Source organism: Scardinius erythrophthalmus (assembly GCF_964197995.2).
Source record: "Scardinius erythrophthalmus genome assembly, chromosome: 2".
Lineage (NCBI taxonomy): Eukaryota > Metazoa > Chordata > Actinopteri > Cypriniformes > Leuciscidae > Scardinius > Scardinius erythrophthalmus.
In genome coordinates, this window is record NC_138222.1 from 44,029,052 (window position 1) to 44,044,738 (window position 15,687).

General features: G+C 36.5%; 2 protein-coding genes across 3 annotated transcripts in view; one reads left to right on the forward strand and one right to left on the reverse strand.

Moving 5' to 3' along the window:
* The window catches only part of adam10a (ADAM metallopeptidase domain 10a), a 62,104-nt gene extending 55,843 nt beyond the window's left edge, over positions 1–6,261 (forward strand). For both annotated transcript variants that reach the window (XM_081358673.1, XM_081358674.1), the window contains exons 10-15: positions 578–728; positions 1,710–1,893; positions 2,242–2,350; positions 2,463–2,683; positions 2,836–2,962; positions 3,810–6,261. In XM_081358673.1, coding sequence (XP_081214799.1) covers positions 578–728; positions 1,710–1,893; positions 2,242–2,350; positions 2,463–2,683; positions 2,836–2,962; positions 3,810–3,922 — 905 coding nt within the window. In that variant the 3' untranslated portion in view covers positions 3,923–6,261. The remainder of the gene's footprint in view (positions 1–577; positions 729–1,709; positions 1,894–2,241; positions 2,351–2,462; positions 2,684–2,835; positions 2,963–3,809) is intronic.
* Positions 6,262–6,895: 634 nt separating this feature from the next.
* Positions 6,896–14,372, reverse strand: lipca (lipase, hepatic a). The gene is made up of 9 exons (XM_081355460.1): positions 14,183–14,372; positions 12,091–12,269; positions 11,729–11,908; positions 11,172–11,292; positions 10,776–11,015; positions 9,466–9,708; positions 8,790–8,904; positions 7,890–8,108; positions 6,896–7,578 (listed from the first exon to the last, which is right to left on the reverse strand). Exons 1-9 carry the CDS (start codon positions 14,265–14,267, stop codon positions 7,473–7,475), a joined length of 1,488 nt encoding a protein of 495 aa, XP_081211586.1. The 5' UTR covers positions 14,268–14,372; the 3' UTR covers positions 6,896–7,472.
* Positions 14,373–15,687: the final 1,315 nt, after the last annotated feature.

Genomic DNA, 15,687 nt, shown 5'->3' on the forward strand with positions numbered 1-15,687 from the left:
TCATGTAGTGTTTAAGCGTAGCGCATCTGTGTGACGTGCACAGACGCCCTACGCTAATAACAAAAAATATTCTCGTCGCTTTATAAATTTAAGATTGAGCCACTGGAGTCACTTGGACTATATTAACGATGTCTTTAATAACTTTTCTCGGCCAGCAAGTTATAGTGTCTTAGAAGCCTATGGAGGAGTGAGCCAGCTCTCAGATTTAATCAAAAATATCTTAATTTGTGTTCCGAAGATGAACGAAGGTCTTACGGGGTTGGAACAACATGAGGGTGAGTAATTACTGACAGAATTTTCATTTTTGGGTGAACTAACCCTTTAAGGCTCTGGGCTGGTAACCAGGAGCGATTACTACAGATATTACTGCGATGGACTCAAATGAGACACTTAACCTGAGATTGCCCCCGGAGGATTGTCACTTGTAATGAGCTCATGGCGATGTTCTGTAGCAACGTTGCATCAAAGTTTCAAAAAACTAATTCCACCAGTCCTAATCATGCAGCAATGATAAAACGGTAGATTTTTAATTTTTCTGTCTCCCTCTCTCTTTTTCTTACCGTCTGTTCTTTTCCAGAATCTGGACAGCCCATCTGTGGTAATGGAATGGTTGAGGCGAATGAACAGTGTGACTGTGGCTATAGTGATCAGTGCAGGGACACGTGCTGCTATGATGCCAATGCGAATGATGAGCTGAAGTGTAGACTGAAGCCAAAAGCTCTATGCAGGTGTGTAAGAACCATAACAGTCTTCTATAACCAGTGTTGTTATTCTTATTTTAAACTAAAACTATTACAAATTGTTTTTTGTTAATTGAAATAAAGCTGAAATATAAATATAAATATAATTTTAGTGAGTCGAAAATGAAAAAACTTCAAGTGGCTTATAATGATGCACTGAGAATTGTGCTTAAAATTCCTAGGTGGAGTAGTGCCAGTGAAATGTTTGTGTCTAACAATGTGCCCACTTTTAACGCTGTTTTAAGAAATTTTATGTATAGATTCATGTGCAGACTGACAGGGTCTAAGAATGATCATTGTGTCCATAGTTGATGTTTCTAAGAGTGACACAAGGTACACACCTTGCTTTTGGACCCGAAGCCTGTATATGTTTAATGATGCCTCATCTGCATCATTCTTAAATGTTTTGTATTGTTTTATATTTATATATATATATCTGCACTGTGTTGTCTCTATGGACCTCTGTGTCTTGAATAAAGTTGATTGATTGTTAAATATTCGATGAAAAAAATTACATTTTAACTAACTGAAATGAACAAGTTTAAGTACTAAAATTACTAAAAAAAATAAAGATAAATATAAATATAACAAATGACAAATCAAAATTACTATAACTTAAACTAAAATTAAAATGAAACCTGAAAAAAAAACCTAATTCATAATATTAATACCTACTATAATAGTATACAAATGTTACTAAAATAACACTGGCTTTAACATCATAACATATGTTCATTAGAATCGTATATCCTTATCCTTTTGCTTAACAGAAGTTCTATACACTGTAGTTTATCTAAAATGTCTTTTTTGCAATACCATAACCTCTAGTCTTAACTTGCATTACATAACACACCAGAGGTTAAGATTGCATTACCTATACCGTATCATTAGCAGTATTTTGTTATTAAGTTAACACATTTTTTATTAAGTGCAATAAAGTATTAATTTTTCAAAACTTTTCTCTCGCAGTCCCAGTCAGGGTCCATGCTGCACAATGGAGTGTACCTTTAAGAACAAAGATGTGAATTGTAGGGAAGAATCTGAGTGTGCTCATAAGGGCATGTGCAATGGAAACACCGCCCAATGCCCCACTTCAACGCCTAAAGAAAACTTGACATCCTGCCACTCAAATACCCAAGTCTGCATTAATGGGGTAGGTGCTGCATCATGGCCTGTGTGCTCGTTTTGCACAGTGCTTATTGAATGTTTTCACCCCCTTGGACTTTAATGTTTTGTTGTTTACAGCACTGGATCACTGACAATGCTGTAAAAAGATGTCAAAGTGAAAACAGATTTTGAAATACAATTTGACCAATTTGTTCTTGGTATTAAAGAATATGTTTATGTTAGCGCAAATGAAATCCTGTGTTTCAGTGCTAATACACATGAAAACTTCCAAGCATTTAATATTTCTTACAGTCTCTATATGTGTGCATTTGTGTGTGTAATATGTGTTATATTTGTTTTGAGGACATTTTGTCTGAATTTCTTCCTCTTTTAGGGTTGCTCTGGCTCTATCTGCCAGAAGCATCATCTAGAAGTTTGCACTTGTGTCACTGAGGAGGGGAAAGATGAGACAGAGCTGTGTCATGTGTGCTGTATGGAGAAGGGTGAGAAATGCATGCCATCACTGACAGCTTTCTCAAAAATGAAGTCCAAACCCCAGCAATCTTTAATTAACATTAAAGTAATTGTACATATTCTCTCTTTTTGTCTTTGTAGGTCAGCCCAACACTTGCAGCAGCACTAGCTCAGAGAGATGGGCTAAGTTCTTTGATAAAAAAGTCATCACGTTACAGCCTGGGTCTCCTTGTAATGACTTCAGAGGCTACTGTGATGTCTTTATGAGGTGTAGGCTGGTGGATGCTGATGGCCCTCTGGCAAGGCTTAAGAAGGCCATCTTTAACCCTGAGCTTTACACGAGCATTGCACAGTGGATAGTGGCAAGTGTCTCAAATATGTAATCCCTAAATAATGGTTCTCTGCATTTGTTTGTGGGTTTAATCGCTATAAACGACATAAGAAGTGATATTTCGCCGACCAGTATTATTTGTCTCTTTCAGTGTTAATCTCATGTTGAATATTTGTGTTTCAGGAGCACTGGTGGGCGGTTCTCTTAATGGGCATTGCTCTCATCATGCTGATGGCTGGATTTATCAAGATCTGCAGTGTGCACACACCTAGCAGCAACCCTAAATTACCCCCACCTAAACCACTGCCAGGTAATGTACCCTAAATGACCCCTTTCTAAATCACCTCCATATACCCCAAATTACCTCAGACTTTCCCCTACTAAACCACAACCAGGAATATGTCCCAGATGGCCACAAACTACAGCCATTCACCAATTCCCATTTCATGCACATCTGTGTATAAGAGGGTTAAAATTCAAAATCTGTATGTGTGGTCGACCAGATCAAATACAGGATTGTGCATGAAAGGGTCAGAACATCTTTCACAGATTGTTTCACTCTTTTAAAATGCCCCTATTAGGCTTTTTTCGGATATTATTTTTCATGTAGTATGTAATATAGCTGTTTGTGAATGTCAAAGGTCTGCAGAGTTTCAAAGATCAAAGTGCGGGATAAATGGAGTTACAGTAATTACAGTCTTTCTTCCTTCTTGAACTCATGTAGGTTTGTAACAAATTTGCATAATTTACAGACTATGGTCTTTGGCTGCTTGCGAATAACGTCTACTTTGACCCATAGCATAAAACACTAAGTACACTTTAAGCTTTAATCCAGACTACAACCTTAAAAGATCACACAAACAAACAAAATTCCCACGTCCAATCTTTATTAGAAAAACTACTCAAATGAACGATTTAAAGTACATAATTATTGCAGACTTGTGTTTAAAGATCAGTATAAAAAGACAAATAACTCCAAATATTTTTACTCTACCCCAGTCAGAAAAACACATTTGAGGTTTGTTATAGTAGTAGACTATATAGTGGTAGAGGCGACATTCGGCCAGGTCAGATCACCTGTGTTTAGGAATTCCAAAATCCCAGTTTAACCCCTGCACGTAGGGTGATTAATAATGCCTTTGTGTGTTATTTTCTAGGCACACTGAGGAGAAGTAGACCACAGCAAACTGCACAGACCCAACCACAGCGCCAGCCACAGCGCCAACGCAACCAGAGAGAGAACTACCAGATGGGCCAGATGCGCCGCTGAATCGGCCTCCTCATTGCCTTGGTTCTTCCTAGTGCCTACAGTGGGAAACACTTCACTCCAAAGAGTAACCTGAATCAATCAATGAGCCCCAACAACAAACTAAGAAACTGGCAAAAATAAAATGGACTTCTAAGGACTATACTCAAGAAAACAACCGTTTTAAAGAGTAAGAAACCACTGCTCTGGGAGCCAGCAAAGCTTTCGCTGCGTAGCTCAGAGAAAAAAAAATCAGAAGTTAGTGATGAGCAAGAGGACAGAATCAATGATTTTTGTTCTCCTTTTTTTTTCTGCTATTCCTTTTCTTTCTCACGTTATTAAAACCATTGTTCTCTCCACTAAAGTTTCCCCCCTTTTTGCCTTTTTATCTTTTTTATCATCATTTTTTGGAATTGCCACCCTCCTGTGGAGATGAGCATGATGGGAAGTCACAGATTTTCCTGCCAATCATTGTCGGCTGAGAGAGACTCCTAAAGACACTCCTTTTCCAATGTGTAATTAAGATGTTTTTAAAATGCAAGCAAAGGAATTAGAAGCTTATATTTCTGAAGCTTTCTCATTTTTTCCTGCGTGCAATTGTACAGAAATCACAAAATACATTTTTTTTTTTTTTTTTTTTCATTCGTGTCATTTTCATTAATTTGGATAATTCTAATTAAGGATGTTTTAATAGACACTCAGGATATAATAGGAAATAACAGCACAGAGAGTTTCTATTGGTGGAAGGCCTTTTACCAGATTCACTTTGCTGAAAGCGACATATGCATTTGTGCAAAGCACTTTCACCTGGTTGAGTTTCTTTTTTTCATCCAGCTGATAACCACTAAAGAACTGCAGATCTTCCTTCCATGTGGGCGAGGGAGTTAATGAGAGGGAGGATGGTTAAAAACATTGTAATTGTCCTGATCTGTTGAGAGTCACTGTTATTTTATGTTCATCCAGTAACACAATGATCCTTCTGAGACCCAGTGAATGATATTGTTCACAGAAGACAGACTCAAAAATAAAAGCACAACATCAGGAAAGTTTTTTTTTTATTTTTATAAATATACATACAATACAAGGTTTTTGTTTTGCATAAGATGTAGGAAACAGGAAAGTGTGGACGGTTGCACAAATGAGTAAATCTCAGTGGTGTGCATTAGTGAAAGAATGAGATCGAGATGATAGAAGCAAGTTATGGAGAGACTTTAGAGTGTTTTTACACACCAATCAATATGTATACAAAGAAACTTTTATCAATTTTCAGTCATTACCTCTATTATAGCCGAATAAGAAAAGATCCAGACTAGCAGCCTATATAATCAATACATATGCCTTGTGTTGCCTATATAGTGTATCTAAACCAGCCCATGCTAATTATTTTCAACAATAACAATTCTTCTTTTTTTTTTTTTTTCATTCTCTGTAAATGTGCTTTTGATTTTCTTTTGTGTGTGACTAGTTTGCAAAGGCAGAGGGTTAGAAATAATGAATGCTTTACAAATGTCTTTTTCAAAGTTTCTTTCTTTCTTTTTTGTATTTCAACAGACCAGGAATATTTTATCTTCTGTTTGTTTGCTGAATGGGATCCTATTAGTGTGACAGAGTCCAGTGTTTCTAAAGTCTGTCTTCTCAAATAACCTTGCATCCTTTAAGGGCATGCATTTAAAATATGGATGATTTGCTTGTTTCTTGAAGATGAGAATTCCTGGCTATCAGTCCTCCTTTAGATCTAAATCATCTCATTTCTGTATGTCTCTTTAAATGTTAATGGGAAAGGGGGTTTTAGTGAGCTTGACTTAACTGCTCTGACTGCAATTGGCTTCAAAGTAATAAAGATTTTCTGTGATATCCTGTGGTAAATGGGTTTGGTTGAATTTGTAAGGGGATTTGGCTTAGGATTTAATTTTTCTCTTTTTTAATAAATAATTTTTTGCTTGTCTTGCTTTAAGTTTATAAGTAATATGCACTGATATGTAAGCATGGTGTGTGGACAGAATATGAAAAACAAGATGGAGAAAATGTCTAATACTACTGTTTGATTTTAATGTCCGCTGTGTTTTATACAGTTTTTTTTTCTTTTTTTTTTTTTGTTGCTTTATTTGTAGTTTTTTTTTCTCTCTTCTCTTTGCGCTCACTTTTGAAAATTTTTACTAAGTACTTTGCAAAAAGTATTGTGCGACATGTAATTTTTGAAGTACTTGAAATGCATTAATAAAATAGCCTTGATCAAAAGCTTCTTATCTGGTAATATATATATCCATGTGTTGAAGTAAATAGTATTAATTGCCTGTATGTTCTGCAAATCTACACTAGTTCATGGTTTTTAAATAGCTTTGTTGCGTATAAAAATATATTTCAAAAGAACAGCTGATGAAGTCTTCAATAAGCCATTATGGTCACACATCTTCCATTCGTGTTAAATTTGATCAGTCCAATCGTCACACCTTTTCTCATAAACTGAAAGTTTTGTTGTCAGCTACCCACTCTCATGCTGTCCAACTCATACAATACCATAAAATGAAAAATATATAATCACTTGCTCTCAAGTTGTTGCTGTTTACAAAGGATGTATATCCAATCTACTTTTTACTTAATCCAAGGATGGACTGGCTAGAAATTGTACTCCAAATGAGAATAAAATTAAATGTTTTAAAAAAGTTTAAAAAAACTAATATGGCTAAATATTTCAGGATGTTTGATATTGTAGATATTGTAATGCCATAGAAATGACTTGAAAGTGGTCCAGTCACACATCTTCCCCAATGCTAGGTCAGTAATTTGAACCGGGGTAACTTTTCACTTTATCTTGCACCAAAATAAACATGCATGATGCACCTGATGTTACCTCCCTATTTCAGTGTGTTATCATGAGGGGATTTTGTGAACAATTCAGTAGACGATTGAAAACCCATTGAACACATGTACACCACATCCTTAAACACTTTTTTACAGGCTGTTCTACATTGAAGTTATCTACTACAGCACACAAATGATGTTTGCTTGAAGGTTTAATTAGATCTCTTAATGAATGTAGTTGCTGCAAAAAATTAATGGCCTTCATGTATCCTTAAAAGATATAAGATATTCATATATCTCATAAATTATATGAAATGGGACAATGTTCACTCTGGTTTGGGGAGACTGATACGAGTCAGTCACTCAATCAGAAATCTATACATCCCTATCCCATCATCCCATAATGAAAGTGTTTGTATGTTCAAATGCGACAAAATCCCTATAAGGTCTTCTTGGACACCTCGGATGAACACTCAAAAAAAACAAAAAACTAATTTGAACGAAACAGGCTATATCAACAGCAAAATAAAGCAAGAGCGCGTGCTTTGCTTTTTCAGACAACAAAAACGCTCTGTTAGTCGACATTTGAGGGAGGGATTTTGGACCGAGGTGTGGTAGAAGTTAGCACAAACTTCCTTATACACGTTTCTACTCTTTAATCGTAAAAATACAAGTCAAAACATTAATATTATATTACAGGAAATCCAGTTTCCCCCATCCCTTAAGGTCCTGATGTGAACACTCGGGATCGCATGTGTGAGGTGAGTTTGCTTTAGCCGTGCTTCATCAGTCTCCGCTTCTTCTCACAGCGCACGAACACCTTCTCCTGCGACGGCTCGATATACTTGCCGTCATCTGTCTGTGCGCAAAACGATGTTCTGAAGAGAAAGAGGAGGACTGTTAGGATGAGCTTCAGCCTGGGTAGCTTTGTTGTTTTGATTTCTTCGAAAAAGCACTATTCAAACACTAGAGGTCGCTAAAGTAACTAAACATGAATGCAAATGTTTTGAAAACCTGGCATAGTGGGGCATTACAAATGTTAGTGTTAAAAACATCGCTTTTACCTCAGAATATGTGGACGTGCAGTTTATCACTTGTCAATCTAACAGTGATCTGCTTTTAGCACGCTCTAACACCATATGTGTTACTGTTGGCTAAGTGTTATCTGTCACCAGGCTCTTACACTTACTTCCTCTGGGTCTCTCCAGATTTCACTGTAATCTTCCCCACAGTGAGCTGTGGTCCTCTGCTACCTTTGCCCCAAGGTATCATGGTCTTAACTGTGCTCCACATGTTTGCCCACACAGGGCTTCCCTCCCAGGTGAAGCGCATTATCATCAGGTCACCTATATCAGTGTCCAGAGTGACGAGGAACGTAAAGGTCTTGTTACCTGAAATCTCCTCAACTCTGAAAAAGATGGAGGAACAATTAAGGAGAGTGATTGTTTCATTCAGTTTTTGGATTCCTCTGATAAACCAGCTCAGTCAGTCACTGTATATTAGCCTGCATGACTGTGTGTGCACGCTCTTGTTCGAGATGCTATTTTAGTACATTGCATTTCTGTTCTCTGTTTCATGTTCCCAGCAGCACACATGTATTTCACTCATCCATGCGAAATGAGTTATTCTGATGAGTGCTCTCTGTATGCTATGAAGACTAAATTGAGCAGTTCCCCGTGAAGCGGAGCACGTTACTTTGAGCTTTTAGAGCCCAGAACATGAAACATTAATGATGTTTTTCATCCCAGATGTCATCATTCAGTCTTTTATTAAGGGATCTTTAGCTTACTGTTCAATCGGGAGCTTCTGCCACTGTCACATTAATTTGAGCTCTTACTAATGAAACAACAATAGTTATAAACTGTACTTGTGAATTTAATGGTATTATTTATTTGTTCATATATTCTTGTATTTATCACTCCACTAAAGGGATACATTTTTCATATAGGCTATATAAGATGGTGCTTAATGCATCCATATGGTGAGAAAGTCATTACAAAGCTCATTAAATTGATGCTCACTAACAATTTACTGAGATGATGTTATTTTAATATTCAGCTGTTCATGTCAATGTAAATTGCACACTTACAGTGTTATGGGTAAATTTTCACTTTCTCCCAGTGTCCCGGTTAGAGAGACTGTGAGGGTGGGGTCGATCTTATCAATTTGGTTGATGAACTGGATCCTGAACTGATAGTGGAACACTGATGGGGAAGGAAAGTGATGGTAGATTAGCACTGATCATATTTTTCCAAAAACAACTGGAAAACAAGTAAACACAATTAATTACAAACGTCAATTGGTTGAAAATCCTTTTTTAAACCAGTAACTTTGTCTTGTTTCTTGTTTTTCATTAAAATGGCCAAACATCCAACAACTTACTTTTGGAGAATTGCATAAGACTAAACAAGATAATACTTATTTTTGGAGAAAAAATATTGTTCTATAAATAGTTTTTGTGTGTTTGTGTGTGTGTGTGTGTGTGTGTGTGTGTGTGTGTGTGTGTGTGTGTGTGTGTGTGTGTGTGTGTGTGTGTGTGTGTGTGTGTGTGTGTGTGTGTGTGTGTGTGTGTGTGTGTGTGTGTGTGTGTGTGTGTGTGTGTGTGTGTGTGTGTGTGTGTGATTAAATACAATTAAACATTTTGCTTTTAAAATAATTAGTAAAATGTATTGGGGGGAGCAGTTTAACAGCTAGAGACCATCTTCTTTACATAACAGTAGAGAGTGACTGTTACACGGTTTTGCTAAGTGTGATAGCTCACTCACATTTGTATGGCATGTGTGAACGGGTTTTGAAGAACAATCTCTTGCTTGTGCTGGTGTGAACTTTCTTGATGTCATAACCCAAAGTGTTACAGCGGTTCTTTCGGCAGTCCAAACAGTAGCCCTTATCGAAGGCTGTGTTGTCGCTGCACTTGTAGGCCATAATCTGCTTGTCCTTGTTCAACAGGGAGTCAATGAAGAGATGCACAGCGCGCTCATGGGCACACTTCACTGTCTGCTCAAATCCTGAAGTTAGATGGACACAACATGAGACTTTTGCGCTAATAAACAGTAATTAATCATAAATCCACTCAGACTTTTAACTTATCATTCGCAGTTGTGTGTGTGATCTGCTGTGTCTAGATTTAATACAGTGCATTGTGGTGAGTTCGCAGTGATGCAAATACTCTGGTGCATTGTGATGCTAGAAACTTTAGTTCAAATGTTTTGATAGAGATTAGAAATTTTATTCAGCAAGGATGCTTTCAATTGATCAAAAATGGCTGTAAAGACATTTGTAATGTTACAAAAGATTTTATTTGTTGAAATAAATGCTGTTCTCTTGAACCTTATATTCGTCAAAGAATCTACAAAGTATTAAGCAGCACAACTATTTTCATCATTGATAATTATAGGAAATGTTTCTTGAGCACCAAATCAGTATATTAGAATGATTTCTGAAGGATCATGTGACACTGAAGACTTGGAGTAATGATGCTGAAAATTCAGTCACAGGAATAAATTACATTTTAAAATAGAAAACAGTCATTTTAAATGGAATAATATGTTCACTATTTCTGTTTTTACTGTATTTTTTTATTAAATAAATGCAGGTGGGTTTAGCATAAGAGGCTTCTTTTCAAAAAACTTTTGAAAGGAAATGTGTAATGTATAACTATCTGTCTCCAGTTGCTTTTTACAGTTACAGTTGTCCCACCCTTGTCCATTAGTGCAGTGTGCCTGTCAGAGTCATGGACTCATCAGTTTGTAGTTGTTAAAATTAAGGATTTCAGGCCTGTCTTTCTGCTTCAGTTTTCCCATATAGGGATATTTAATTGCCTGGAGGCATGTCTCAGTGGGAGAGCAGAACCAAAGAGGGATTTGGAATAATTAAGTTGTGAGGATGACAGCTGCTTTTATGTGTCTATACCTTTCATCTGGAAAGCTGTCTTTAGCAGTTAGCCATTCTCACAGTGTCATTAATGGGATGTTTTGAATGTATCTCATCCTAATCTGACATTCAATTGAGGATGAACCTGCCCCTTTCTCTCTCTGTCCATCCATCCAGCCATTCATCCATCCAAACATCTCACCCATAATCCCGTACTGGGCTAAATGTGCATAAATGTTTTGCACATGCAGCTGGCACCCTGGTTGAAATATTCCTCCATTGGGGTAGAAGTCTAAGTGGGCAACAGGCTGTTTGATGCCAACACTGAGTCCCATGCGCTGTTGGGTAAATGTGTGGATGGCATCCACAAACCTAGCATCCTCAGGTGAGAGTCTGTCAGTATGAGACATTCCCTCAAACAATGGACCTGCAGGATCCAAACCTAAACACAAACAAGACAAACTTCAAATATATTACCATTAACCAGGAAATAAAGTTTTTGTCATGTTCAAAGTGTTTGCTGAGAATAAGGATCTTAGATTTAACGTCTTTTTTTGTTTATATGTATTAACACCATTTATTGACAATAATATCTCACCAGTAATTCTTCCCAAGGTTTTCCCAGACACAGCTAGGTTACTTCCAGCAAATCCAGATATATGAGCGCCAAGGCTGTAGCCGATCAAATGCACTTTTCCCAAAGGAAATTGTTTGAAATCCTGTTGTGGATACTCAAAGATTAATGTCAAGTAGTAAACGTGTTTTCAATAATTGTTGCAGTTGGTAAACGAAGCTGTGTACAATATTGTATAAAAGATTAGGGTCCGTTTTTTAAGAAATTAATTGTTTTATTCCGCAAGGATGCATTAGATAGATCAAAAGTGACAGTAAAGATATCTATTTCAAAGAAGTGCTGTTTTTTTGAACATTCTATCCACCAAAGAATCCTGAAAAAATGCATCACGGTTTCCACAACAATATTAAGCGGCACAACTGTTTTCAATAAATATAATACCGGTACTTAGAAATACTTCTCGAGCACCAAATCAGCATATTAGAATTATTTCTGAAGGATCATGAGACTGGAGTAATGATGCTGAAAATTCAGCATTTACCATAACAGGAAGACATTTGTATTCCCAAACTAACTCTTACCTCGAGCCACCTCAGCAGATGGGCAATGTCCTGTCCCACTATGCGTGTGTTCTGTGCTGCTATAGGATAGTGCTGGTGTGCCAGATTCAGCCAATCTGCGATCACCACATTGATGCTTCCCTCTGAGCTCTTTAGTGCTGATGCCAACCTGGAAATCCAGTTCTCCATCATTCCGTCCACCTACGGCACAGAGGGGAGGAGATGATTTTTGATGAACTGTTGCTCTCCAGTTTTGTTTGTAAGTACATTTTGTATCAGACGTTAAATAACTGCTGTTTGCGATGCATGCCAAGGTCTTTGTGACCTTTGGTACATTTGAACAATTGATCTGTTTTTCTATTAAATCAATGAACTCAACATACCGACCAGCCATGAATGATGATAGCCAGAGGATGGCTGCTGTTGAAACCACAAGCGTCCAGTGTGTGAGGCTGGAAGAGCTCAACTGTGCACATGTCATCTATGTATTCCCCATCAGTGTAAAGCCTGAAGACCGATTTAGGTTCATAGAGCATCTTCATTCTCTCTCCAGGCTCAGTGTCTGTTAGGATGGTCATACACAAACTGAAAGTCTCAGACAGTTCATCACTGTGGTGCCCATGTTGTAAAAGGATGAAGTTACATCATTGTAGGTTGTACAATAGTTCTGGAATATTTATGTTTGTGCATAAACAGCAATGCAATAACCTTGCTTATGTTACAAGTGAAAATTAGAGATAAGCATGTTAATATCCCATAGTTCCGGGTGAACTTTGAGCTTGAGTCAAGACAAAATAAATGTTTACCCACCACTCTTGCTGATTAAATGAGCATGTTGGATATGGTGGTGGTTGAGGAGAGATCCCCTGATATGATTGTAAAGCGCTTTGGGTGTACAGTAGTAGATATGTAAGCACTATATAAATGCTTCATTCATTCATTCATTCATTCATTCATTCATTCATTCAATGACGGTAACACTTTACAATAGTCTTATTTGTTAACATTAGTTAATGTATTGACTAACATGGACTAACCATGAGCAATACATTTGTTACTGTATTTGCTAATCTTTTTTAACGTTAGTTAAAATAGCTGTTCATTGTTCATGTTACTTCACAGTGCATTAACGATGTTAACAAATACAACACTTGATTTTAATAATGTATTAGTAAATATTGAAATGAATAATAAATGCTGTAGACGTGCAGTTCATTATTAGTTCATGTTAGCTAAGTCTAATGTTAATGAAACCTTATTGTAAAGTGTTACTGATATTACACATTTTTATGAAATGTCAGAGCATCCACCAAAAAAAACAAAAAAAACACTGCATTAAAATATGCATTATTTACACAGCTAATATGAAACTTTTTTTGTTGCTTTGAAGTGACACTTCAAATGAAGTTTCAACTTCCCATTCTGATTCAGCTTAATTTACAGTGATGCCGTTTTTGCATATGAAAAATGTCAAGGTATTTATGTTTTTCCTTTCATTTTTGAGCCTTTTCAGCTTCGATTTACAAACAGTCTAGGAAATTATTTCTCTGTGATTTCATAAGTTGTTTTTTAGATATACTACAAGCTTTTATCCCTTTAGATCAGTAGGGATTAAATCGGACATAGTGCAACTGCTGACTATCACTACAAATCCAATCCTCCTTGATATTTGACTTTTTTTCCAAAGAGCATCAGTTGCACATTCTGCTTATATGCACACATACTGGACTTTTTTTCTCCGCTTAATATTGACTAGAAGTCCTGGTGTTTTTGTTGTTTCCATTTAGATTTAGTTTCTGCAAGCATATTTCCACTAAGCTTCATTGTGTGCCACATTCTGCATAACATTGTTACATACATGTATAGTGCATGTAACATGCTTCATTGTTGGAAAGTTACTTAGAAGATCATTTTAAAGTGATAAATCACCTATAAATTTATGTTCTGTCTTCAGTTACTCATCAATATGTTGTATGCGTGTGACTTATTTTTTTTTCTGCAGAACACAAAAGATGATATTTTGAGGAAAGTTTCAACTGTTTTTGCCCATGCAATCCAAGTGCATGTTGTCTAAAACATCATTAGACTAACAAAAATCATTGTGTGTATAAAAAAATCTTGAAAGTATCTTATTTTAATGCTCTGTAGAAATAAGAAAATCATACAGGTCTGGAACAACATGAGGGTGAGTGAATGACAGAATTTTCATTTTTAAGGAGAACTGTACACTGTAAAAAATTTCTAACCCTCCCAAATCAAAAATTTCAAGTGACCGATAACATCTAAATTTTTCAATTGGCCCAAGTGAAATTCTGTAAATTTCAATTGGCCCAAGTGAAAATCTGTAAATTTAATTTTATAATTTACAGAATTTCACTTGGGCCAATTGAAAAATTTAGATGTTATCGGTCACTTGAAATTTTTGATTTGGGAGGGTTAGAATTTTTTTACAGTGTAAGCATAATTCACCCTCACCTGCTCTGTTACCCCGAAATTTCCTTCCATCGGTCAGTTTTGAGATGATCAGACATAAGGACACGATTTTCATAAGAGTCTTCATGTTCAGGCCACTTCAGGAGCCCAAAATATCCAAATATTTCGTGCCTCTCTTTCTCAGGCAAGAAAGGAGAGCACTGAAGCAGGTGTTAGTCCATTAAAACTGTCTGAGCCTGAGGGGAGGGATCAGTAAATATTCAAATGGACCTGAACCCAGAGGAATAGTTACTCTGTTTGGCCTTTTGTAGTTTGCAGCCAAATGTTTGCCTGATTGGCTGCATGTTGTTACACAAGAAGCCACGACTGGTGAAAAAGTGTTGTCAAAAACGGTACAAAAAGGCACATGCTGACCCATTGCTGATAACATGAATACCCAATGTACATCATTCAGAAAAGAGGGATGTCCAGTCATAATTTAACTCACTACATGGTAATTTGTACTTTTGCCAGTTTAACATTCTCCTGACTATTAAGTAACGTTGCAAGGACATGTCAACTTTTTGTACGGTTACCCGGTTATCTATCTATCTATCTATCTATCTATCTATCTATCTATCTATCTATCTATCTATCTATCTATCTATCTATCTATCTATCTATCTATCTATCTATCTATCTATCTATCTATCTATCTATCTATCTATCTATCTATCTATCTATCTATCTATCTATCTATCTATCTATCTATCTATCTATCTATCTATCTATCTATCTATCTATCTATCTATCTAGTTTTATGAAGATGCTGTTATTCACTGTTATAGAATCTGAGGGCATTTGAGTAAACTGGTCAGAGGTCATCGTTCACCTTACCCTTGCTTTTCCTGACTAAGTCAGGAAATCAGTCAAGACTGGTGCACATTAAAATGCCAATAGTCTTCCCAACCATAACGATGTTGTTGATGATTTTCTAAATTATAATCAACTTAAAAAAAAAAATGATCTGCAGTATGTTGCTATTGTTGTTTCATAGAATGGTTGGCTGATGAACATGCTCTGATTAGCAGAAACATATGTATGCATAAATTCAGTGGACTGAGTGAGCTGATGGTGATGGTCAGATAGTGATAATGATTAAATCAGGTCAGATACAGTTGTTTATTTAATCTCTTCCTACTACTATTTAACTTTACTATAGCAGCATGTGGTTTATCCACCGATCTTCTGCTTATACTGGATATGCTGAGTTGAATTAATGTTTCTCTAAGCAAATTAATTCACAAATGTAACATTTGTGCATATTTGCGAAGGCCATTATCATTATCTTAGAAGATAAATTAGTTTAGATGTGTCTATCTTAGGGAAGGACTAAACAGACTGTGATGCAATACTGTAGAATACAGACACATTGTATCTAGGAATATAATGGTTTCTGTACACTGTCAGAAATAGGGGTACAGTAGAAGTCCATTTCTGTCCCCCAAGGTACAATCTACACTAACGTACCCCATAGGGCTTATTATTGGACCTCAAGGTACATATGT

What these genes read in the sequence shown, in the direction of transcription:
- lipca (XM_081355460.1), bottom strand. Translation starts at nt 14,267, where the DNA reads ATGAAGACTCTTATGAAAATCGTGTCCTTATGTCTGATCATCTCAAAA. An exon ending in AACCTTGGGAAGAATTACTG is followed by an intron (nt 11,016 to 11,171) that starts GTGAGATATTAT and finishes GTTTGTGTTTAG; the next exon opens with GTTTGGATCCTGCAGGTCCA. An exon ending in GAAAATTTACCCATAACACT is followed by an intron (nt 8,109 to 8,789) that starts GTAAGTGTGCAA and finishes CATCTTTTTCAG; the next exon opens with AGTTGAGGAGATTTCAGGTA.